This window comes from Dermochelys coriacea, chromosome 2 (genome assembly GCF_009764565.3).
Source record: "Dermochelys coriacea isolate rDerCor1 chromosome 2, rDerCor1.pri.v4, whole genome shotgun sequence".
Classification (NCBI taxonomy): domain Eukaryota; kingdom Metazoa; phylum Chordata; order Testudines; family Dermochelyidae; genus Dermochelys; species Dermochelys coriacea.
The window spans coordinates 76428516-76453986 of record NC_050069.1 but is presented as its reverse complement, the minus strand read 5'-3'; the positions used below and the strand labels follow the sequence as shown (position 1 = coordinate 76453986).

General features: G+C 40.6%; 1 protein-coding gene and 1 long non-coding RNA gene across 4 annotated transcripts in view; both read right to left on the bottom strand.

The window, feature by feature from the left end:
- Positions 1–13674, bottom strand: part of NOL4 (nucleolar protein 4) — a 268955-nt gene extending 255281 nt beyond the window's left edge. The window contains exon 1 of one of the 3 annotated variants that reach the window (XM_038392935.2): positions 11578–13674. In XM_038392935.2, coding sequence (XP_038248863.1) covers positions 11578–11844 — 267 coding nt within the window. In that variant the 5' untranslated portion in view covers positions 11845–13674. Of the gene's footprint in view, positions 1–10809; positions 11230–11577 lie in introns of those variants that run through there. The other 2 variants (XM_038392933.2, XM_038392936.2) reach the window with 2 other exon arrangements.
- Positions 13675–14891: 1217 nt separating this feature from the next.
- On the bottom strand, positions 14892–23510 carry LOC119852216. Its single transcript, XR_005291565.2, has 3 exons — positions 23458–23510; positions 17784–17875; positions 14892–15309 (listed from the first exon to the last, which is right to left on the bottom strand). It is a non-coding gene; the product is annotated as an uncharacterized LOC119852216 (long non-coding RNA).
- Between the last annotated feature and the right edge of the window lie 1961 nt (positions 23511–25471).

Below are 25471 nucleotides of genomic sequence, written 5' to 3'. Positions count from 1 at the left end.
GCTTAAATTTCAGAGCCATCCTGTCCATAGGACGGACTGTGACAACCGGCCCAGGCCGTGCACTTTGGGGGGGCCCAGCACTTCATGGAGATGCGGGATCCAGGGTGGCCTGGAGGTTAGCAGGGAGCCTGGTGCTGGTAGCAGCAGCAAGTGACCTGTCCCAGCCCCTCCACCCCACCTTTTCCTGCCTCTGCCCCTTGTCTGCCCTCTCCCCACCCCCATTCCACCCATTCCCCCAAGTCCCCGGCCCTGCCCTGCCTCTTTCCGGCTTCTGCCCCCTCACCCGAACGATGCCACGAGCCAGTGTGCCAGAGCAGGCTAGGGCCAGGTCGTTCACTGTTGCTCGTGCCAGGCCCTCCACTAACCCCCCAGGCTGCCCTGTACCCCATGTTCCCCTGAAGTGTGGGGATCCCAAAGCATGGGGCCCGAGCTGGTTGCCCAGGTCCCTTCTATGGACAGGAAGGCTCTTCTTGGACCCGTTTGGGCACCACCAAAAATTATACAAACCTGGCACCCATCTCAGAGGCGGAAAACTTTGGTTTATATTTTTAAATGCACATTTAACTCCTTAAATGCTCCATCATGAGCCAAAGTTTTCTCTCAATTACACCAATCCAAACTGTCTGTAGCCAGTATGGTTGCACAGGTAAAACCAACAGAAGAATTTGTCCCCATATATTTACTACAAGGACAAAAGGGCAGAGTTGTAGTCCCCAATGAATTTGCATTATACATCTTGTTGAAACTGATGATTTTGGAAATGAGCATAGCCTTTTGGTGTTGAGTGTCCCTGCAGACTTATTTTGTGTTAAAACCTTATTGGGAAATCCTAAATCTAGGCAAAAGGGGATAAAAATGCTTCTTGGAGTTCTGTCTACCTTTCTCAGGGTTTTGGACTGGCACCTACCATCTTAGTATCTGAGTGTAGGATCTGTTGATAGAAAGTATGACAACTGAAGGGTTTGAATGTTTGCTCTGATTAGAATTATTTTATACATATGGGAACAATGAATTTGTTTGATTTGTTTGATTCATTGTTTGTAGAATTTGTTGATTTACTTTTATAAAATGATAGAAAGCTATCAGAAGAGGATATGAAAAACTATCAGTTTTTCCAGTGAAGAGAGAATAGCGTGAGTTTTGTATTTACTTTCCCCCCTATTGTATATAGGAAGGTGTAATGGATATGTCATATAAACACACACCTACATCCCATATTTCCTTCAGAGATCTGGGTTATCTACCACCATGGAAAAGACCCCACACTGCCTTCTCAAAATCATCTTTCATTTGAATGAGGTAATTGTGTCTAGCGTTTGCCATTCTTTTCACAAACAAGCCTTGTCTGGTTTCCTGTCCTTTTCTTGTCATTATAATAATAATTAAATAGTATTTCAGCACCAACCAGATATGCTAGCACAGCAGCTCTGCAAAAAAAATTAAGATGGAAACAACATATATTACCATCAATCAGAGTTGGAGGAACATCTGCTTTGAGGGGGTGGTTGATCATAAAGTTTTTGCTCGAGTCACTATCAATGTCACTGAGGATTGATCCACATAGGGTATTGCCAGAACATTACAGCTAACACCTCTTTTCCTCCTCTAGACTAATATCACTTCAGAAACAAATACATAGGAGCTGCCTTACTGGCACTGACCAAAAAAAGAAAAGGAGTACTTGTGGCATCTTAGAGACTAACAAATTTATTTGAGCATAAGCTTTCGTGAGCTACAGCTCACTTCATCAGATGAATGCAGTGGAAAATACAGTGGGGAGATTTATATACACATAAATCTCCCCACTGTATTTTCCACCGCATGCATCCGATGAAGTGAGATGTAGCTCACAAAAGCTTATGCTCAAATACATTTGTTAGTCTCTAAGGTGCCAAAGTACTCCTTTTCTTTTTGCGGATACAGACTAACACAGCTGCTACTCTGAAACCTGGAACTGACCAGTGATCCATCTAGTCCTTGTTGCCATGGCAGCCTATACAACATGTTTCCAGGGAAAATAGTAAAATAAATCCCCAAACAAAACATAATATACCCAGGCAAAATTACACAGTACTATGCCATGGAATGATTTTATTCTCTAACAATATCTATTCTCAGCCAATATCAGCATATGTACATGAAACCTACTAGCTGAGGATTAAACCTACTAGTAGAGATAGATTTGAAATGAAAAAATGAAGGAGGGGGCCCGCAGCATTCAACAATGAGAAACCCAGGCCACAAGAGAGGGAAATGGAAGGGTGCTGGGAGTTTATGAGGAGCTACAGGTTAGTTATAGATTTGTCTAATAGTCCTTCCTTTTATTGATTCTATGGGCTAGAGTGTGGCTATCCCTGGTGGAGCTCACTGGGAGAAGACACAAAGAGACACCTCCCTCCCTGCAATGTCAAGGACTGCTTCAGGTTAATGTCATCACTGATACTAGCAACCTGAAAGGAGGATGGTAGAAACAGGATGAAGGTGGGACCATGACTTTGTCCTTTGCTCTGCACCAATCAGCAGAGCGGAACTGGCACAAAGGGAGTGCAGGTTGCACCTCTCCAAAGAGCCACTCCACTGTATAATCCACAGTAGAAATTTTGATTGAGTCAGTCAGAATTCCTGCAGGAGCTGCAGTGCAGACTTTCCACCCAACTTCCAGAGATTTAAAGCTACAGTCCAGGCCTGCATTTGCTACTTTCTAATGTCAGTTGTCACATATTCCTGTCTAATGGAATAGGGTAAAAAACAGCATCTGACTGGCCATTTCTACATTATTCACTATCTAATGTACTCCTATCATACTTTCTTTTAATCTTTTCCTTTCAAAATTATATAATTCTAGTCATTTTAATTGTTCCTCTTTTGGAAGTATCCATGCTTTTAATTAGTTTTGTTGACTTCTCTGGACTTTTTTAAATCTCTTTTATATCCCTTTAGAGAAGAGGTAACCAAATGGAACACATTATTAAAAGCAAGAGTATACCACTGAATTAATGAGCAAAATATGATTCCATATTAGTCTCTATTCCCTTCTTAACACAGTCTAACAGCTTATTTTTTTACTCCTACTATGCATTAAGAAGATTGTTCCTAGATATTTTCCCTAAGAAATTAACACATAATCTAGCAACCTCAGGTGTGTCCAAAAACTTTAAATTGTTTCTTTCAATGATTAAAGGGCAATGCCACACTATGTGAATTACCTTCCACTGATCTAGAGTGAATTTCATCTATCAGATTTCTTATTTTTCTACTTTTTATGGTACTTCTTTTTTCTCCTCCCAGTGCTCCCTAGACTTGACTAACCTAAATAATTTGCATGTCCGTTGCCCACCAAATGTTGACAACCCTGCTATTCACCTGTCTTCCAAATCATTATATATATTGAACTCCCTTCCTACCATTATTAATCACTTCCCATGCTGAAAATAGCCATTTATTTCAATCCTTTGTTTCACATATCTTAACCAGCATTTAGTCTTTAACAGGACTTTTGTCTCTTATGCCATCATTACCAAGGATCCAGTCCTGCTCCCACGAAAGTCAATATCAGACTCATTTTGAGGTCAGTGGAAACAGACTCAGTCCCTAAGTTTCATCTTTCTGAATTATTTTATAAAAAGACTTGACAGTCTAAAGTTATATACACTAGATCTGTATTGTGTTAACTCAATGAATTCTAACAGGCTAGAGAAATATAATTAACACTTGCAGAAGCCTTGCTGGTTTATATCAATCCTGTTATGCTCATCTAAGGACTTAACAACTCTGTAATGATTTTCTTACTGTTTCTTTTCTGGTATTGGAATATAGCTCACAGGTCTATGATAGACAAATTCTATTAACATCCTGGCCACTTTTTTATAGATTTTTGGCCACCCCCCAGTATCATAGCTGTTTTAATGGCAAATGAGAAATGTTAATATTGTAATTACTTCATTCTTTAGTTCTTCAGAACTCTTGAATTTGTACCAGTCCTGGTGATTTACTGCAATTTATCTTGAGTTATTCCATCAACTTTTCTATTATACCTCTATTTCTATCAGTGCCTCAGTTTCATTACCTATAAAGCGTAATCTGGGGATAGGTACTTCCTCATCATTTACAGTGGGGAAGCCTTTGAATGAAATAATTTATTTTCAGTGAAACGTCTCATCTTCTTTGATTGCCCTTGCAGTCTGGCAAAACAAGTGGCCCTACCACAGGCTTGCTGCTCCTGATGTATATAAATAATTGTTTAATTGTCAAATCACACCTAGAGAATACAAGTCACTTCTAAAAGTTTGATTTTCCAAATGCCACTAAAATCACTATCTTATCACAAGAGTAACTTATAATTTAGTATCAGCTACTTGAGTTCTGTGTCTGTCTTGAGTTTAGACCTTACATAGTTTCATAGGCAATGTTGTGATAAGTTTTTTGGCTAGCAGACATTGAGATTAACCACAAAGCGTATTTCACCATGTTAGAAATTGTAGTCTGCAGTGAGAGTGATTCAAGTATAAGTGGCCATATTCTCTGAAATTATTTATTTTTTAAAAGGAAGCCAAGGCATAATAGCATTGGTAGTCTTCTGCTAAATCAAAGAGTTTTGTGGAACAACGATTTACAAAACTTTCAGACAGTGAATTTATTGGTAAAATTCTGGCCTGGCATTTCCCAGAGGACCTCATTTACAACCTCTTAGGTGAAAATAGTTGAATGAATTTCAGCCTAGTTAAGTAGGTCATTTAATAAAAATTACCAATGTTCATATTGTACATTTATGTCTGGAAAAAAGTCTTTGCTTCAGGTGAACTCTGCTATACATTAGATTTATTTACTAAAATGTCCACTACAGATAGTCCCTTAAATTGATATGTATTCACAGGTACAAGTTAGTGGTTCAAATGTTACATTAAATTTAGGAGACTGTCTTTAGTCCTTGTACATATATATCTCCAAAATGGCAAGGTACTCAATTTACAGAACTTTGGATTAGGTGTTGAGAACCTTGTACTAATAGCCATAAAACTCATACCAAAATGAATGAAAAAATAATAAGGAGTCCTTGTGGCACCTTAGAGATTAACAAATTTATTTGGGCATAAGCTTTCGTGGGCTAAAACCCACTTCATCTGATGCAACGAATCTGAAATGAATGGGTAGGAAGTTGCCATTCATCAGACAAAGAAATGGTGACCTTTAACAAGGTTCCTCATATGTACAAGAATGCCCAACATCATTAATTATGGCAAGCATTCCTTGCCTATCTGGATATTTTACCTCAGTGTACCTGTTTAAAAGTGGTCTTTTAAAAGTAGATGCTCATCTACTTAAATAAGGTAAAAAGTATTAGGTGAAATAGGTGCAAGATCAGGTTCACTCTTGCCATTGGAGAGTAGCACAAAGTGCACAGGCATGTACCAACCTGGCCATCTGCCCTCCTTCAGGGACTTCACCAGTCAGAGGCAGCTTTATCTTCTTCTGGCAGCTCCCTAGGAGATCTGCAGAATCAATACATCCCTCAGCCACTCTAGTTGTTCCGTCAGTGCTGCCCATTTTGGGAGCTGTGTTGACCAATGCAAGCTACCCAGGAATGAAGTTTCTCTGGTGCCTTGTGCCACCGCATCCAACTTTCTGTTGCCAGGAGCTCTCCACCTAGGTAAATCTGAGCTGTAGAATCAGGCGTTTCAGTGTTCTCTTGATGTTTCCTAATCTTTCTCCACATCTACCTCCTCAATTTTCTTTTCACCATTTGTGCTGCCTCCTCTGCCAGCTAGCTCTTCTTTTGTCTTCTGGCTGTACCAACCCTCATCAACTGCCTCCTGCACTTTGGTGTAGGCTTAGTGCCCAAAGAACAGTGGAGAATCAAATCCACTTTCTCCATAATATTCCAAGCAAGTTCCAAAATTTTGCATAAATTAAACTGGCAACTTATTTTTGGAACACTGCTTCTACAAGACATTTGCTGGAGAAAAATGGGGACCAAGAACTCTGTTACAGACTTGGACTTTCATGCCAGATGTTGGCTCTTTATTAGGGTGGTTAATTTTTGATAAAGTGGGTGGGTCTCGGACTGTGTTGTATGTATAAATATGTATAAAATGGAGATGTCAGTCGTGACTTTTGTTCAGATAAAGTTACACGTACAGGAAGATTAAAATTCTTGTTTCATACAGAAGTGATTTAATTTGTTTTTTTAAATTTGGCACACTATTCAAAGAACAATGGTATTCTGTATGTAATCTTAAAATAAAATAGTTTCTAATTTTACAGAGGAAAAATTTATAGATGCTTTTGTTTCGAAAATTTGCTCTGTTTTTCCTTACACTATTTTGTATAGTTCTAGCTAAACAAACACAGTTACCACAAACTCCAAAATATCACAAACATAAACACACATAGATAAGATCTTAAATATTCGCTACTTTTGACATTTTAATTTTAATGGCATAGACATTCTCTTTATTCATGAAAACCTAATTGAGCTACATAAAAAATAACCATCTGAACTGTTTAGTTCTATCAGCTATGTCCATTTTCCGATACTACCTGTACGCCTTCCTGATTCCTCAGCTCACAGAGACCATTAGCAAACCAGAAAGCAAGCTGGGCAGCAGAGGTATAGGGAGTGGGTAAGAGGAATAGGAATAGATGGAGCTGTGAGGGGCTGAGCAAAGATGTGGTTGTGAGGGGAAGGTGAATGAGCAAGACATTGCAGGATATGAGGGGTTGAGTGGAGCTTTCGAGAAACGGGGAAGCATTCAGTAGGACTATGAACTACTGCACAAGTGTACTCTGGGATAAATTACAGCCAGCCTTCAACATCAGTCTCTTAATTACATTGTTTCACCTTTATGTGGTACTTACATCTCTTATATTTTGGTAGTTCATTAGGGTATAGAGTACAAACATATATTTTCCAAACTCTTTTGTTCACCTTTAATACTACCTGCTACAAAAATAAAGAGAAAAGTATTGAAATGATGCTACACGCTTTTAGATTGCCATAGTGTCCCACAAGATGAAAAAATTGAAAACACATGGTAACAATGTCAACCTCTCTTTTAACATACAAACTATTTTTTCTTTAATGTATTTCTTGTATATTACTATTCATAACTAAAACTGCATCCATCAAATTATAAGATCAGGAAATGACTCCATGAATAGATAAATGAAGATACAGACTGGTCTACTGAACTCAATAAACCTTAATTTTTAGGCCCCTGATCCTGTAATCAAATCCATTAGTGCAGACCCTTAGCCTGTTTGGAACTCCATTATTCCACTAAGGCATATCTTCCTGTAGGGTCAGGATCTAAGGATCTAACTAAAGCCAACATATTTTTGTTTTTGAAGGAAGGTTGGTTTTACGTGCCCAAGTGGGAAGAGTATAAAAGAAAATAAGGGAAAATGCATACAGAAGGCTAGACTTGATTTCAGTTATTCAATAACTCAATTTCAGTTAATGCAGTTACTCCAAATTTAAACTGATATCAGAATCTGGTCCTTGAGCTTCTGTCCCTGTAGATTTCTGTACAAAGTATATTCTGCACATTGGGGCATATTTTATAATCAATTTGTAGGCAGAATTTCTTATTTAAATGGGGAGTTCTGCTTAAAATCTGATGGTATTTATTGGCCCACTGTTTCTTAGCTTATCTTTTTTAGCAGTTTCTAAATCTGGGAAGATTTTAGGAACCATATTTTTGCCCAGGAATAACACAAACCAAGAAAAATAATACTGATAATTAATTATTATTATTTTGTTCTCCAGTTTTTAATCTGGCAACAATTTCAGCAAAGTGGATAGACAGAACACAAGGAAACCAACCATAACAGTCATTTACACAGTTTAAAAAGATATTACACTAGTAATATTAGTTCTACACATTCATAAGTGATTGTGGGTATCAACCATTAAAAGTTTATACTAATTATTGTCAGCCATTTGGCATATTTCTCAATTTAATACTTTTATGTAATGCCTTTAAGTTAGGCATCATTTCACTGTTCTCATAAAGTTCAGCTTGGGCTCAATGAAAAAGAACATATGACAACAACAGTAACAATGTGAAAAGTAGAAGAAGTAGGATGTTCGCTGGACTGTGTATTCAAATACTTCACTGTGTGTTGTCCCACTCTGGACCTAAAATGGCTGTTTTGCAGGATGTTATTGCTTGGTGACCTAAAGTGCATCTCCTAGACCACAGAGGGATGTGAACATTCAGAGATTGATTTGTTCCTGTTGCTCTTGAGGAGACCAGGCCAGTAAAATAGAAGAAGACTACATGTAACTATCTAAATATTCTGCTTACTTGTATATTTAAGCTGATATTTAAAACAGGCTTGTGATTTTGGGATGCTCACCAAACAAGCAATGGGGAAAATGGACAAAACCTAGCATGTCACTGCCCATGAAATACAAAAAGTAGACCAAGCCTTAGCTACTCTGAGCCTGCAAGATACCCTTGCTTCAATTAAGTCTGCGCTGTATGTCTAGTCTGTTCCGGTTCAACCTCCCAGTTGCTATCAGTCTCTCTTTCTTTCATTAGAATCAAGTAGTTAATTAGCCCCAGTCTGTCCTCTCCCCTTCTCTCTTTCCCTTTAACGCAGCAGTAATGATGTCTAATTACCAGCAGCAGTGGATTACAGCACCATCAGGAGCAAATCTCTGTGGCTGACAGCAAAGCTGAGCAACAAACCTTAGAGCTTCAAGGAGAGAATAATTCCGAACAACGTCATTGGATATTATTTGCTTATTTTTGATCAGTTTATGACTCTGAAGTTAAAATTGTAATTTCATCTAAGTAATGCGCAGAGAATGCTTGTGCTGGCCAGAATTACCACTGATGATTAATTGTACATTAATTACTTTTACTATTGAGAGATCAAGTGATGGAGAAAGTTTTTACTCTTTTAGGCTTTGATTCTGTTTGTTTCTGTGGGCAGGAGGAGCTCAAATTTCTGTGACAACAGCAAGACAAAAATGGCATAAGTACTGTAGAACCTAAACAATAGGGTTAGTTATGAATGATCAGAAATGAATAAACTCTTCAATAGTTAGTGTGGATTTCACTAAATGAATGAAAGGGTGGGCTTTTGAGAGCTAAACAACAATAACTTGTAAGAGTGCCATCTGAAAACATCAGATTACTCCTATATAAAACATAATTTTGAGTTATAGAGTGAAATCCTAGCACCATTTAAGTCAATGGGAGTTTTGTCATTAACTTTAATGGGTCCAGGATTTCACCCATAATATATAAAACATTTCCTTTTGGAGCATTCAGCATTTGGTACTCTTTGTCATATAGTAACATATCAGACAAATAAATGCCACTCTACAGATCTGCTTAAACAATGCTACTTCCCTTTGTGATTGGAGTATGAAGTTGATTGCATGTGTTTAAGTGGGGGATGACATTTGTTTTTAGTAACTGATAAGTCGTATCTGAATGCTGTGTATACTCATTTCTTGTTTATACTGTGAAACAGATGTTGCAAACCAAACACTTAGGCAAATGGAAGTCAGTGGACGTTTCACCTGAGCAAAGACTGCAGGATCTGTTATTTAATATTTTATGTTTAATAATTCAATATAATGCAGACATACTTCAAATTTTTATTTCTGTATCATGGTAGCTCTCTTGTCCTGCTTTTGTTATGGTGCCTGGTTGGTTGTTATAATATTTATCTATCTATTGAGAGAGAGAGATACACAAATATTCATAGGATTCCAAATGTAAGCAGAAGCATTAAGACCAACATTTAATTAAAATCTCTTAACCGATAAACACATCAAGAAAGGTTCTAGACACAGGGACCGGAAAAAATCAAGAACAACAAAAAGCGCGGAGGAAATCCAAACCCTCCTGGCCTAGTAAAGATGCCAGACAATGGACAAGTTGGTGACCTAAAGAAGAGTTGTTTTTTGAAAGGCCCAGAATAGCTCTACCTTTTACTAAATCTTGTAAAAATAAAGTTAGCCTTTTTATTCAGACTGTTCATTAATTTAATTTTACCCCAAAATAAGGAATTTGCTTGCAGTTCTGAACTTGTGATGAAAAGTAAACCCATAAGAAATAAAAGACCTTTCATGCAAGACACTTAAAAAAAACACTGCTCCAATTAGTGGAAGAATAAAATAATTCAGCCTAGAAGTATAATTCTATTTGAGATAATTTTTCCTTTGTTCTATGCTTGATTTTCAATTTCCATCCCAAAATATATTTGATCTACAGAAAATCTCAGGATCAAATATTAATAATCTGCTGTTTAACTCTAGAAAAGTAACATGCCATTCTCCATGTAAAGCCTGGATCTATAGGCAGACCTAGAATCCTTTGTGAATAGAAGAGGTAAGGAGGGAACATAAACATCGCTCAGAACATTCTCTATCTCTTGCCTTTTAACTCCTTTACAAAATTAATTCCACATCTATACTACCTGACCACAGTTACTTTGATGATTAGAAAGAGGGCAAATATAAACTAGCACCACAAATGCCTTGATTTATTAATACTTTGAAGAAGATACTTCTACAGAATCTCCAGATATTCCCCAGCAACACATGTTGTAATTAAACCTAGAATACTTCTCAAGAAGCCTTCTGTATTATGCCATCCAGGAGCATATTCATTAGACCAGGATGAGATTTCAATGCAAAAGAAAATATTGTTTATCAAACCAAAATGCCAAAGCAGAAATAAAAGACTGTCTGTGTTTCCATCTTTAGATCCCCAAATAAGGAGTTTAGATTCCCTGAGGTAGTTTAGAGGGGGGAAATGATATATTAAAGAGTTCGATATGCAAACCTACTTGTAGCCAATAGTTCCCATCTTCTTAAACAGGAAATTCTGTAGCTCTTGCCACCACCAAGCATAATAGCTCCTCCGCTGTCAGAACTGCGTCTAGCTATTCAGATTCAGATCATGGAAAGGCTGGTGCTACTACTGGATGGCATCAATTGAGTTTAAGCTTTTTAGCTGTGAGACTTGAGCAATCCCAGAAAGAGAAACAAAATCTACCATTTGGTCCTGTGGAAACCGCTCTCTCTCCTTGTTGATCATCCTCTCCTCGCCTCCTTTAATAAAATAACAACGCTCCGGATTCATCAAGGCATATCCCTGCTGCTCTGTGTCTCAGGGGCTGTGGTCTAACAATACAAAAACCCGATATCCCGGGGAAGCCCCCAAATAAAGGACCGGCGCCACATATGGCATCGTGCCAATAAGGATACACCGAGCTCTATCGATCGCAATAGAATATTATGAAAATGTGCCGCTGTAATCGTAATTGTGTGGCCTTTATACAATGGCAAGACACGCAACAGACACCACACAGCCAAAGGGCCGGGACAATAGCCCACCCCAAAATAACAGCATAGAGGAAGCGGGGGCAGTGGGGAGCACGATCACTTGAAATTAAAAGGGCCACAACGCCCTAACCTGTGCATAATGTGACATGCAAATACAACATGGTGATGACTTAGGGGGGAAGAGAGAAACGGGCCAACTGTGGCTGTCCTCTCTCCTACTATAGGCTGCATTTGTCGCCATATAACAAGGAAGACAATTCTCTACTAACCGTGGTTTTGACTGGCACGTACAGCACTTGCTTCCCTCTTCCACCAGCACCATTGACCTCGTCCGAATTGCCGAGCTGGAAGCCTTTAGATTTGACCCAGAATTTAAATTTGGCATTATCCGTGGAGCTCGATTCGGAGCCATTCAAGAGCTGGACGATCCGATCGTATTTTTTACGGGTCACTGTCTTGGTTTTCCCCGAGTCCCCGTAAGTCCTGAGACACCAGTCCTGAAACTGGCGGTACATGTCCCGGTCGCTGCTCTCCATGATCTCCTACGAGATACCACACACACACTACAAAACGGGCCGTGCCTGGATCTTCCAAATGTACTTTGCACCTGTTCACCTAGTGCTCATGAAAAATGCATCCACCACCAAGACGGAATGAGAGGAGGTCCCGGTGCGAGCAGATCCCAGCTGATTTTTGTTGTTGTTTTTGTTGGGGGCGGGGGGGGGGGTTGGGTAGGGGGTTAGCAATCAATTCAATAGTGTAGCAATGTTCTTGTTCATTTTTTTTAAAACTGTGCCGGATCACAGAAGGCAAATGGGTCTCGTAGAGGCTTCTCTTATCCTTCTACTGTACGTGATCGCTCTCCAGTATTGTGCAAGGCAGGACTATCCCAATGTCTCCAGTAGCGTCTACCCAGAGGGTTTTGCTTTATAAATAATTAAAATCCTATCCCTTGGCTTAACAAAAAGAGAAAATAGAATATTGACTCGTATTCTTCTCTCTCATGCATCAGCTCCACCCGGCTGCACCGGGGATGGTGCAGGTGAAAAAACACCCTCCACCCCAGCCAGCCCTCGCTGCTTTTTCAAAGGGTTTTCTGTGTCTGTCCTGGAGGACCGTGCCTCTCCTAAAGCAGCCTCTGTGCAGGATGGAGGAAACAGTGAAGGGCAAATTGGTCTCTGTTCCCTGTCTGGTTTTGCTTTAGATTTCTCTGCTTTGGGCATTAAAGTACGGGAAAGAAAGAAAGTTCTTACCTGTTATTTTCCTTCCTAACAAATCCCATTCACATTTTTTATATTTTTTATTTTTTGTAAACGGTCTGTGAAAATTTCACTTGCTCCTATTCAGTCCCATTGAATTTCAGATGCCCTAATAGGAATTATGTATTTATTTAAAATCCCAGCAGATGGAGGAAAAATATGTGCAAGATATGATCAGCTATTAGACCAAAGGAGAGAGATCAGTCCCAGAAGGATGTTGGTAAAGAAAAGAAGGCGGCTGTCGGCTGGTCTGCCAGTTTAATAATGGTTCTCACACATGTAGGACTCCTCTGGTCTGGGGTTTCCAAGCTAAACTGGCTACAAGGCATTGAAGTAAGTTTGCGTACGGATGCTTAATAGAACCCCCTTATTTTTTGAAGGGATCGATTTTTTTTCTCCCTTTGGCTTTGCCACAGTTTCAAGTCACCCTTGAGATTTCTGATCTCTCCCTTTTCCCCTACCACGTAACGAAGGACACCCCCTTCTCTGGTGAAAGTAGCCAAATTGTTAGCTCCTCTTGACGATCTTCCAAGGCAAATGCAGACCGCAGCTCCTCCATTCAATACCTATTTCCAATCATTGAAAGGAAGCAGGAGAAGGGGAGTTCCCATCCTCCTCTCCCAGCGTCTGCAAGATCCCCTGTCTTAGACACACACACTCCCACTCTCTGTCTCTGTGTGCTTCAACCCGTCCTGCTCCTGTTCCGCTCCTCTGCTAAACGGGCGGCCAGACAAGTGCACACACATTCCGGGTCCGTTTCATAGCCAGCATTTCCCCATTTTTATAGACGGGGTTGGGGTTTTTTTGGTTTGGTTTTTGGTTGTTGTTGTTGTTGTTGTTTGGGGTTTGTTTGTGTTTTCCTCCTCCTCCTCCTCCGGTCTCCAGAACGAAAACAAAGTGAAACGCCTCGGCACCCTGGCGCACCCTGGTCCCAGGCAGGCACTTGCAAAAGGGTCAGCCCCTCCTCCTCCTCCTCCTCCGCCGCCCAGGCTCGCTCCGTTCAGTGGCTCTATTGGAAGGTCTGGCGGCGGCTGGAGCCGGGACTGGCAGCAGCAGCACAGGCTGAGCGAGAGCAAAGCTCCACGCTAACCCCCCCCCCTCCCCGCCGTCGCCCGCGCGCTGATTGGCCAGCGGGACAAAAGTTTCTGTGGAGACGGCTGAGCGGCTACGTGACGGACAGAATTGTCCCATTTAGGGATCCCGGGCAGTGCGCATGCTGCAGGCGGCCGCCGGGCACAGAGCGCGGGGCAGGCGGGGCGGCCACGCAGCAAGGTGGCGCGGGGAAGCGGCGGCGGCTGCGAGCACATCCTCAGCCAGAGCCAGGTGGGGGGGGGGGGAGGATGCAAGGGGAGGGTTTCCATGGAGATTTCACCGAGCCCCCCCCTTCCCTTCTACACACACAGCAGATCAGCTGACACATCATTAGCTTAGGACCTAATTATTGCTTATTGGAGCAACAAATGAGAGAGAGGGCCAGCTGCAGGGGGCAGAGCGATTTTCCTTTGCACCCGGTGGACTAAGGCAGCGCTCAGCAGTCCCGGGTGGATTCTCATTAACTTGCAGGGTTCCCACAGAAGCGGGAGCAGCAGACCTCAGTCTGGCTGCACCGCCACCCACCCACGTCCCTTCCTGCTTCTTATTTTTTTAAAAAATGCAAAAGTGGCGGGGGAATATTTTATGTCTCCAAATTAAATTGGGCTGTGAACCTGGTGTTAGCCTACAAGCTTGAGTAGCAGCCACATCTGGAGGAGGGCACTATAGCCAACACATCTGGCGGAGAGACAGCAAATCCCAGCAGTTACCATTCAAAAGGGGTAGAGGATCAGGTTATCCATTTTGAAATAAAAGAAAAACGCTTCTGGTTTTCTTTTCTTCTGTTTGAGTCTCTAGTTCACCCCCAGGAATCGAAGCAGCAGGATAGCTTCCAACAGGTTGCTTGTATCATCTTTGGGCAATATAAGACCATCACCAAGAAAATCCTAACAGGCATTAGGACATGCTACACCGCTCTCTTCGCAGGTGCAAACTCCACAGAGACTCAGGAACTCCAACCCAACCCCTCCCAAGTGGGCTCTGATTCATAGATTCCAAGGCCAGAAGGGACCATTGTGATCATCTCCTCTGACTTCCTGTACAACAGGCCATAGAACTTCCCTAAAATAATTCCTAGAGCAGATCTTTTAGAAAAAGAGATGTGTCTCACTTTTCTGAGGCCCAAGTGTAGTACAGACACTCTAAATGAACACATGGACAAAACAGAAGCCACTACAAAGGATGTGGGATTAATTATCACAAATAACACTGTTGATAACCTCAACTTCATGAGTCCACATTTCTGATATTGCTGATTTCCAGAAATGAAAGTAAATTGTCACATGATTGATAGGGGACTAAGCCCAGGGACAATGGAGGGAATACACCTCCTCTTTCTACATCCAGTTGACCCAAAATAAATTTTACATTTTTATTTTCAAAAGGTGTAATTTGTTGTTTAGTTCTTAGCAGAAGGTGGCATAGAATAGATTGTATTTGAGTTTCTAGCCCCTGCAGCCCTGGAAGAAACGAACTAATACAAAAGGTAGTTGTTGAGTCTCCGGAGGTGAGATGCTGGACTTTATTGCTCCCCATCTCTCCTTGCTCAATGACTTGTGCAACATGAAGGCAAGGTCCCTTTGAAAAGGGCAATGATCGAGAGAATTCCCAGTATCCATATGTGTGGTAGAGCGCCCCACGCTGGCCAGCCTATGATGAAATATTTCTAAATTAAAACACTTTCAGATTGGTTCCAAGCACCACCTTTTCCATGTTGGCTAAATCTTGTGAAGTGCTGAGCATGCTCAGCTCCCAATAAAATTATTAGGAGTTGAGGGCTCTGCACTGCAGAGGATCAGGCCCAGATCACTTGAGGTTTTGGGAGCCCTGTTAATACTGCTCCTGTGTCCCATGATACTGTATTTGCTTTGGGCTTTTATGTATAGAGCTACCATATTATATTTCCAGGCAAATATATGTCCAGGCAAAATCAAAGACAAGACTTTTGTTTAAAGGCAGGACTACTATCTATCAGCATTAGAGAGCAATATTAGTATTCCCAACACCGTGCTTAGTAGCAGTAGGATCTGGGAGGGCAGTCAGACATAGGGTGCTACTACATTAAAAATATGCTTGACATAAGGGGAAAGGACCATGAGAAAGTAGACAGAGGTACATAGAGGAGGAGGAAGACAGGCTGGGGGAAGGGACAGAGAAAAGTAGGACATGCACATAGGTCAATGAAGCCCATGATTTTTTATTGGCCACTGGCCCAAAAATTATCATGACAGCCCTGTTTAACACGGGTTGAATACAGGACTTGTGTGACCATTGCTGGAGCTGTGGGACAGACACCACAATGGAATTGCTACCAAGAAATGGAGAGTTGGAAATATAGAGCATCTCATTAGAACTTTGGTCAGTAGATTTTAAGGGAAATAATATCATTTTAATTATGACTGTCAAAGTGATTTAAAAAATTAATCGCAATTAATTGCGTGATTAAACAATCATAGAATACAATTTATCTAAATATTTTTGGATGTTTTCTACATTTTCAAATATATTTATTTCAATTACAGCACAATACAAAGTGTACAGTGCTCACTTTATATTTTTGATTACAAATATTTTTTGTAAAAAACAAAAGAAATAGTATTTTTCAATTCACCTAATACAAATACTATAGAGCAATCTCTTTATCATGAAAGTTGTACTTAGAAATGTAGAATTATGTACAAAAAAACCCCTGTATTCAAAAATAAGTCAGTGTAAAACTTTTGAGCCTACAAATCCAATCAGTCCTTCTACTTGTTCAGCCAATCGTTCAGACAAACAAGTTTGTTTACATTTGCAGAAGATAATGCTGCTTGCTTTTTGTTTAAAATGTAACCTGAAAGTGAGGAGAGCTGTTTGCATGGCACTGTTGTAGCCGGCGTTGCAAGATATTTACATCCATGCCAGGTGCGCTAAAGACTCATATGTCCCTTGATGTTTCAACCACCATTCCAGAGGACATGCATCCATGCTGATGATGGGTTCTGCTCGATAACGATCCAAAGTAGTGCGGACCAATGCATGTTCATTTTCATCATCTGAATCAGATGCCACCAGCAGGAGGTCGATTTTCTTTTTTGGTGGTTCAGGTTCTTTAGTTTCCACATCAGAGTGTTGCTCTTTTAAGACTTCTGAAAGCATGCTCCTCACCTCATCCCCCTAAGATTTTGGAAGGCACTTCAGATTCTTAAATCTTAGGTTGAGTGCTGTAGCTATCTTTAGAAATTTCACATTGGTATCTTCTTTGCATTTTGTCAGATTTGCAGTGAAAATGTTCTGAAAATGAACAATATGTGCTGGGTCGTCATCCGAGATTGCTATAACATGAAATATGTGGCAGAATGTGGGTAAAACAGAGAAGGAGACATACAAAACTCCCCCCAAGGAATTCGGTCACAAATTTAATTAACGCATTCTTTTTTTTAACAAGCGTCATCAGCATGGACGCATGACCTCTGGAATGGTGGCTGAAGCATGAAGAGGCATATGAATCTTTAGCACATCTCTCACGTAAGTATCTTGCTACGCCAGCTACAACAGTGCCATGCGAACGCCCGTTCTCACTTTCAGGTGACACTGTAATTAAGAAGTGGGCAGCATTATCTCCCGTAAACATAAACGAACTTGTTTCTCTTAGCGATTGGCTGAACAAGAAAAAGGACTGAGTGGACTTGTAGGCTCTAAAGTTTTACATTATTTTGTTTTTGAGTGCAGTTATGTAACAAAAAAACCTATATTTGTAAGTTGCACTTTCACGACAATGAGATTGCACTACAGTACTTGTATGAGGTGCATTGAAAAATACTATTTCTTTGGTTTATCATGTTTACAGTGGAAATATTTGTATTAAAAATAATATAAAGTGAGCATTGTACATTTTGCACTCTGTATTGTAATTGAAATTGATATATTTGAAAATGTAGAAGAACATCCAAAATAATTAATAAATTCCAATTGGTATTCTATTGTTTAACCGTGCAATTAATCGTAATTAATTTTTTTAAATTGTGATTATTTTTGTTTGAGTTAATCGCACGAGTTAACTGTGATTAATTGACAGCCCTAATTTTAATGTTAATCCATATTTGGCAAAAGTGTCATAAGATAGGCATGACTGTCTTGCTTACCTGTACTGAGACATGATTCTTCTCAAAACAATCTCCTGCTGAGTGCTTCTCAGTCACTTCCATATCACACTGATGCCATATTATGCTTGTCACTGAAGCCAGGTCACAGAGTAGTGGAGGTCAGGAAAAAAGTGACATAACCACAGGTGATGCTTGATGCGTACCAAGTTACCTTCAATGTTAAAGGGAGTTGCAGGGCCATAGTAAAAGGAAAAATAATGATACTATATCCAGGAGTACTGCTTCAGACAGAGATCCTGTAAAAGGGCTGATCCTGTTCTCACAGTAGACAATTTCACAGTGACTTCAGTGGGAGCAGGATCATGCCCTAAGTGACCAAAAATACTATTAATTGGGTGGAACAATGGAATAGGGTGAGAAAAACATGACCAGACCAATTCCAACAATGGGATTAGATGGGGAGTATGAGCCATCACTGAATTTAACCAAATGAATGTTTCTGTTTTGATTTACTATTAGGTTTTATGATTCACATCCAGTGTTTGATGTAATAATTTTATTTATTAGTTGCATGGAGGTAGCATCTAGGAGCCTCAGTTATGGACCAAGACCCCATTATGATAGGCAGTGTATAATCCCATAACAAAAAGTCCCTGACACAAAGAATTTACCATCTAAATAGTGTGAATTTTAGGGCTTTATATATATATATATAAAGCCATTGATTTCAGTGGGGATTATTGGTGTACTTGGAATACAGGATCAGGCCCTGATTTTTAAATCATCACAAGGAGTTTCTGAAATTAAGACTTCAAGGTTTATCTGGATTAGAAAAAGTGAATGAAGTTAGATAAAACCTTTTACTTTAATTTGGCTGTTCATATTGTAGGCTTGGCTTCCCCTGATCTGGCCTCAACCACTTTCCCTAATCTAGACAAACCCTATGGCTTTAATAAGTTGGGGAAAACAAGTGGAATTCCATTTGTGCTGCTGAAGACTTTTTTCGGTCAAGGTTAATCTGAACAAGTATCTTTGCAATGGAAAGGGCTAGAATTTTCATTGAATGAAAGTTTGGATTCTTTACAAAGAAATGGAATCCATTTCTTTCAGAAATTCTTAAAACCTCCTCCCTTCCCCAGAATCACGTGAACTTTAAGATTTTAGCATTTTTTTTGAGCAGGGGCCAGAAAAATCCATAGATTCTGTAGACTGAGGGTTTTTTGTTGTTTTTTTTGTTTTATTTTAGTTTGTTTTGCTGTGTGCTGCAGATCCTAGGTTTTCCTTTGTTTTAGAAAATCTAAGGTTCTAGTCCTTCTGGTTGCAAAGATAGTTTTCATACAATAGATCAATGGACTGCTGTAGTGTTTGCTCTGTAGCCAGACTGAAACAATATAGCACCAACAGATGTGTGACCTCTCCCATTCATTGTAATGAAGCATTAACCACAAAGCAGTGTTTTTACCATTTAAAGTGCCTTGTATGTACAAAACTGTTACAGGGATTCTAAAATAAAGCATTTACAATTTATAAATATTGCCTGTTGGGAAATATGAACATGAACTGTTATGTAAATGTCCATTAAAGCACAGAGAATGAAGAGTGAATGAGTGACGCCTGGTGTCTTTCATTGACGTTCTAGTATCTACAGATGGTAACTCTAGCACACTAGTATGGCAAGATACTCATGGTGCTAGAGTTATGGTTCAGGACACCTTTTCAGGCATTTGTAAACTTTCTGATGAAGGAAAAGACTTTTGTCTGAAAACTTTCATCCTTGTTCTGCCAAAAGAAGAATGTCTGGGAAACATTTGATCATGTTATTACATGCTGTTTGGCACTTTGAGTTAGCAGAGCGCAAGAAAAGGCATTTTAAGAAATTTCTCAGAAGCTTTATTTTGTCTTAGTAAATGGAAAATTATTTCATTTTAACATTTCAAACTTGCCCTTTTTCTGAGCCTCAATGGAAAAGGTGTCCTCATTAAGGAAAGCTTAGCTAAACTGAGAAACGATTGGTTTAATTATAAAGGAGCTGTAACTAATTGGATATAATGTACCTTGAACTGTGTACATACTACCACCTCCTCAAGAGGGTTCTAATGGAAGACTATTACCACATTTTTACCTGATGATCTCCATAACAATGATTACAGACAGTTCTAACTTCGTAGAGAGAGGAGTCATTGCTTACATACAACTTGTGATTGCTCACATATGTAATCATTCTGGTCTCGGGTACATGGCAAAATTCACTGAACATTCAATTAAACAAACAATTATATCTGGGGAGATATCTCCAATGCTACAAAACTTGCAACAAAAAAGAAACACTACTCCTATCTATGGTAAGTAACCTATCACATAAAATAAGCCTCTATGCCAGATAGCTACTGTGATGCCAATTTTTTAAAAAGGCTCCTGAGGTGATCCTGTCAATTACAGGCTGGTAAGCCTAGCTTCAGTACCATGCAAACAGGTTGAAATTATAGTAAAGACAGAATTATCAGACACATATGAACACAATATGTTAGGGAAGAGTCAACATAGCTTTGGTAAAGGGAAAACATGTCTCCCTAATCTATTAGAATTCTTTGAGGGGGTCAACAAATATGTGGACAAGGATGATCCAGTGGATATAGTGTACTTGCACTTTCAGAAAGCCTTCGACAATGTCCCTCACTGTCATAAATATAAAGGGAAGGGTAACCACCTTTCTGTATACAGTGTCATAAAATCCCTCCTGGACAGAGGCAATATCCTGTTACCTGTAAAGGGTTAAGAAGCTTAGCTAACCTGGCTGGCACCTGACCCAAAGGACCAATAAGGGGACAAGATGCTTTCAAATCTTGGGGGGGAGGGGCAAGAGGGGAAGGCTATTGTTTGTGCTCTTTGTTTACATGGTTGTTCTCTCTTGGGACTGAGAGAGGCCAGACAGAAATCTATCTTCTCCAACCCATCCTAATCCAAATCTCCAATATTGCAACCGGTATAGGTAAGCCAGGCAAGGAGGTTTAGTTTATCTTTTATTTTATGTGAATTTTCCGTATTAAGAGGGAGCTTTATTCCTGTTTTCTGTAACTTTAAGGTTTTGCCCAGAGGGGGATCCTCTGTGTTTTGAATCTGAATACCCTGTAAAGCATTTTCCATCCTGATTTTACAGAGATGATTTTTACCTTTTTTTTTTAAATAAAATCCTTCTTTGAAGAACCTGACTGATTTTTCCATTGTTCCAAGATTGAGGGGTATGGGTCTTTGATGATTTTGTAACTAATTGGTTAGGATGATATTCTCAAGCCTCCCCAGGAAAGAGGGTGTGTAGGGCTGGGGGGGGATTTTTTGGGGGGGAAGACGTCTCCAAGTGGCTTTTCCCCTGTTCTTTGTTTAAAACGCATTGTGGTGGCAGGATACTGTTCAAGGCCAAGGCAAAGTTTGTACCTTGCGGAAGTTTTTAACCTAAGCTGGTAAGAATAAGCTTAGGGGGTCTTTCATGTGGGTCTCCACATCTGTACCCTAGGGTTCAGAGTGGAGAAGGAACCCTGACACTCACCAAAGGTTCTTAGGCAAAGTAAGCCATCACAGGATAAGAGGAAAGGTCCTCTCTTGGATCAGTAACTGGTTAAAAGACAGGAAACAAATGGTAGGAATAAATGGTCAGTTTTCAGAATGGAGAGAGGTATATAGTGGTGTCCCTCAGGGTTCTGTATTGGGACCAGTGCTGTTCAACATATTCATAAATGATATGAAAAAAGGAGTAAACAGTGAAGTTGAAAAGTTTGCAGATTATAAAAAATTACTCAAAAAAATTGAATCCAGAACAAACTGCAAAGAGTTAAAAAGGGATCTCATAAAACTGGGTGACTGGGCAACAAAATGGCAGATAAAATTCAATGTTGATAAAGGCACATTGGAAAACATAATCCCAATTATTGATACAAAATGATTGAGACTAAATTAGCTGTTACGGTCAAGAAAGAGGTCTTGGAATCATTGTGGATAGTTTTTTAATAGTATCTGCTCAGTGTGCAACGGCAGTTAAAAAAGCTAAAAGAATGTTAGGAACCATTAGTAAAGGAATAGATAATGAGAGAAAATATAATGCTACTATATAAATCCATGGTATGCCCACACCTGGAATACTGTGTGCAGTCCTGGTCGCCCCATCCCACAAAAGATATATTGGAAATGAAAATGGTACTGAGAAGGGCACAAAAATGAATAAAGGTACAGAACGGCTTCCATATGAGGAGAGATTAAAAAGACTGGGATATTCATCTTAGAAAAGATGACTAAGGACAGATACAATAGACATCTATAACATCATGAATGGTGGAGAAAGTGAATAGGGAAGTGTTATTTACCCCCTCACATAACAAAAGTACCGGGGGTCACCCAATGGAATTAACATGCAGCAGATTTAAACAAACAGAAGGAAGTAACTTCTTCACACAACACACAATCAACCTGTGGAACTTTTTGCCAAGGGATCTTGTGAAGGCCAACACTATAACTGGGTTCAGAAAAGAATTACATAAGTTCATGGAGGATAGACCCACCAATGGCTATTAGCCAAGATGGTCAAGGATGCAACCCCAGCCTCTGGGTGTCTTTAGGCCTCTGACTTCCAGATGCTGGCACTGGACAACAGCAAATGGATCACTTGATGATTGCCCTTTTCTGTTAATTCCCTTTGAAGCATCTGGCATTGGCCACTGTCAAAAAACAGATTATTGGACTAGATGGACCATTGGTTTAACTGAGTATTGCCATACTTATATTCTTATTCCAAATTCTTGTAATGGTGGCAAAGGACAGACCAGCTAACTACAATGTTGTTTAAAATAACTTAAAGAGATCCAAGGCATGGACTACTAGGTAGAACAAGAATTATATACAGAGAGATGGACATTAGTTTGTGAGGTTATAATTATTATTTGAAAACAGAGAATAAATGACTAGTTCCAGTTTTAGGTTTATCTATTGAGTCATGCTTCCCACTAAGCAAAGCCTAAAACACCAGTTAAATCTTAGCAGCCCTTGAGTACTTCTGTACCTTTCCAAAATCTAGGGATAGTACATTTCATTTTCATTCCTAGTCTGCTTGCTTCAGTAGCTCTTGGTCAGTCCTATGCACAGTTTGTAAAGTGAGAATGAGATAAGAACTAGGTGAATAGGAGATGAACAGTAAAATCTGATTGATTGTAAAGTCTTTGAAACAGATACTGTCTTCCTTTGTGTTTGTACAGCATCCAGCACAATGAGGCCTGATCACAATCCTGTTTAGGGCCTTCGAGCACTACCATAATATATATAAATAAAAATAAATTAGTCTGAAGTATACATATTTTCTTGTTCTCTAATACAGTGGTTTTTAAACTTTTTTTCTGGGGACCCAGTTAAAGAAAATTGTTGATGCCTGTGACCCAACGGAGCTGGGGATGAGGGGTTTGGGGTGTGGGAGGGGTTCAGGGCTGGGGCAGAGGGTTGGGGTGTGGGCTGCGGGGTGGGACTGGGAATGAGGGGTTCAGGGTGTGGGTGGGGGCTATGGGCTAGGATAGGGGGTTTGGATGCAGGAGGGGGTCAGAGCTCTGGGCTAGGGGTATAGGCTCCAAGGTGGGGCTGGGGATGAGGGGTTTGGGGTGCAGGAAGGAGTTCTGGGTTTGGGAGGGCTCAGGGCTGGGGCAGGGGATTGGAGCACAGGGTTGAGACGTGGGCTTACCTCCGGCAGCCCCCGTTCAGCGGTGCAGCCAGGGTGCAGAGGCAGGCTTCCTGCCTGTCCTGGCACGACGGACCGCACTGCGCCCTGGAAGTGGCCAGCAGCAGGTCTGGCTCCTAGGCAGAGGCATGCAAGCGGTTCCACGTGACTTTCACCTGCAGGCACCACCACCTCCAGTTTCCATTGGCCGGTTTCCAGCCAATGGGAGTGCAGAGCCGGCGCTCGGGGTGGGGGTAGTGCACAGAGCCCCACGGCCCCCCCGCTTAGAAGCTGGACCCACTGCTAGCCACTTCTAGGGTGCAGCGCGGTGTCGGAACAGATAGGCACTAGTCTGCCTTGGCTGGGCAGCACTGCCGCTGGGACTTTTAACATCCCGGTCGGCGGTGCTGACTAGAGCAAGGCAACCCAGCACCTTACATGCCGCAACCCAGTAGTGGGTCACAACCCAGAGTTTGAAAAACACTGCTGTAACAAATAGCTTGATTTTCATCTAGAAATTGCTTTTCTTACATACTTGTATTTCTTTATTACATGACAGAAAAATTCAAACCCAACATTTTCCTGTGTGAAGTGTTTTGCTTTGACAATGATGGTTCTATATAACATAATGTCACAGAGTCCACCCACCACAAGGGCATTTATTCCTGGCTGCTCTATGGATTAGCTCCATACAGATCCAACACCCACCCCTCTCTGCAACTTGCCTGCTCACACACCCTGCCACCTCTCTCTCTCTGGGTGCTCTCTCTTCATGGGTTGGCCCTCTAGCCAGGTCACTATAGTTCTCCCTTTCTGGGGAATCACAGTCTATCAGCCAACTGTCCTAGGTAGTCTTCTATTCTATTACTCCAGCTGTGACATTCCCCTCAGTGGCTGGTAGGGGAACCTGGACCTGCCCTCTACTCCAGGTTCCAGCCTACAGACCTTGTGTCTAGCAACTGCCATCTGCTTTCCCTCATAGTCCATTGCTCTTCTCCTGGACTCCTTCCTACAGCTTCTAGCTCTTTCCAGGGATTAAATACAGATTACTTAACTCCATAGCCTCAAACATACCTCCCCACCCTCAGGGAGTGACTACAGCCTACTTCCCTTACAGCCCCTTTCTGTTGTTAACTTCCTGGCTTTATATCAGCCCCACCTGTTTCTTTTCAGCTGGGCTCTATCTTCAATCAGCCTTTCAAGCCCTAGATCTTCCCCAGGTGCAATGTTTCAGGTTAATTGGCCTAATTTAGCTGTTCTGTCTTGTGTAGGTTAAACACCCTATCACACATAACTTTACATATTTCTTTTTCCTCATACTTTATTACTTTGGATATTTGGATTAAAACAGGATCTTTGTTTAAGAGTTCCTGTTTATTTATCATAATTAGTTGTTGTAGAAATGACTGTGATATCAAATATGGAGGGTTCTGATGGCTTCACATGAGGAATATATGGGAGGAACAGATGAATTTTTAAGAAACTAAGCTCTTGTTTTCATGCAAATATCCTCATTTACTTAGTAATAACGGATGAAGGAAAAGGAGTAAATGTCTGGCAGAAATGTTTCAAGTACAAAAGCTTTTAAGGTTAGCAGATGGCATCAGCTGCTCTTTAAGGTTATACTACTGCTTTACATTTATCTTACCATCTTGCATTCAAAAGGATGAGTTGTGTATACACTTACTAGACTTTTTTCACTTCAAATTTTCTGCTATTGGGAGCACCAGTACATCTCCAAACAGCAGTAGCATTATTGTAGACCAGCCACTGGAAATTAAGCCACTCTGTTGTCCAACTCAGCAGATCTAAAAAATACAATCGTTAAAGTGCTGGCATTCTGTCTACATTAGCATTACCAATGTTGCTACCACAAGTGGAGCTGCACTGCATGGACATTGTACAAAAAGAGTTTAATGTGGATTTGGCTATACAGCAATCACTTAAACCACCACTGAAATGTCGCCAGCTCTGGGGTGGAATGTGATACCTGTTTAATACAAAATAATACTATACAATAATTTAGGAAATGAAGTAA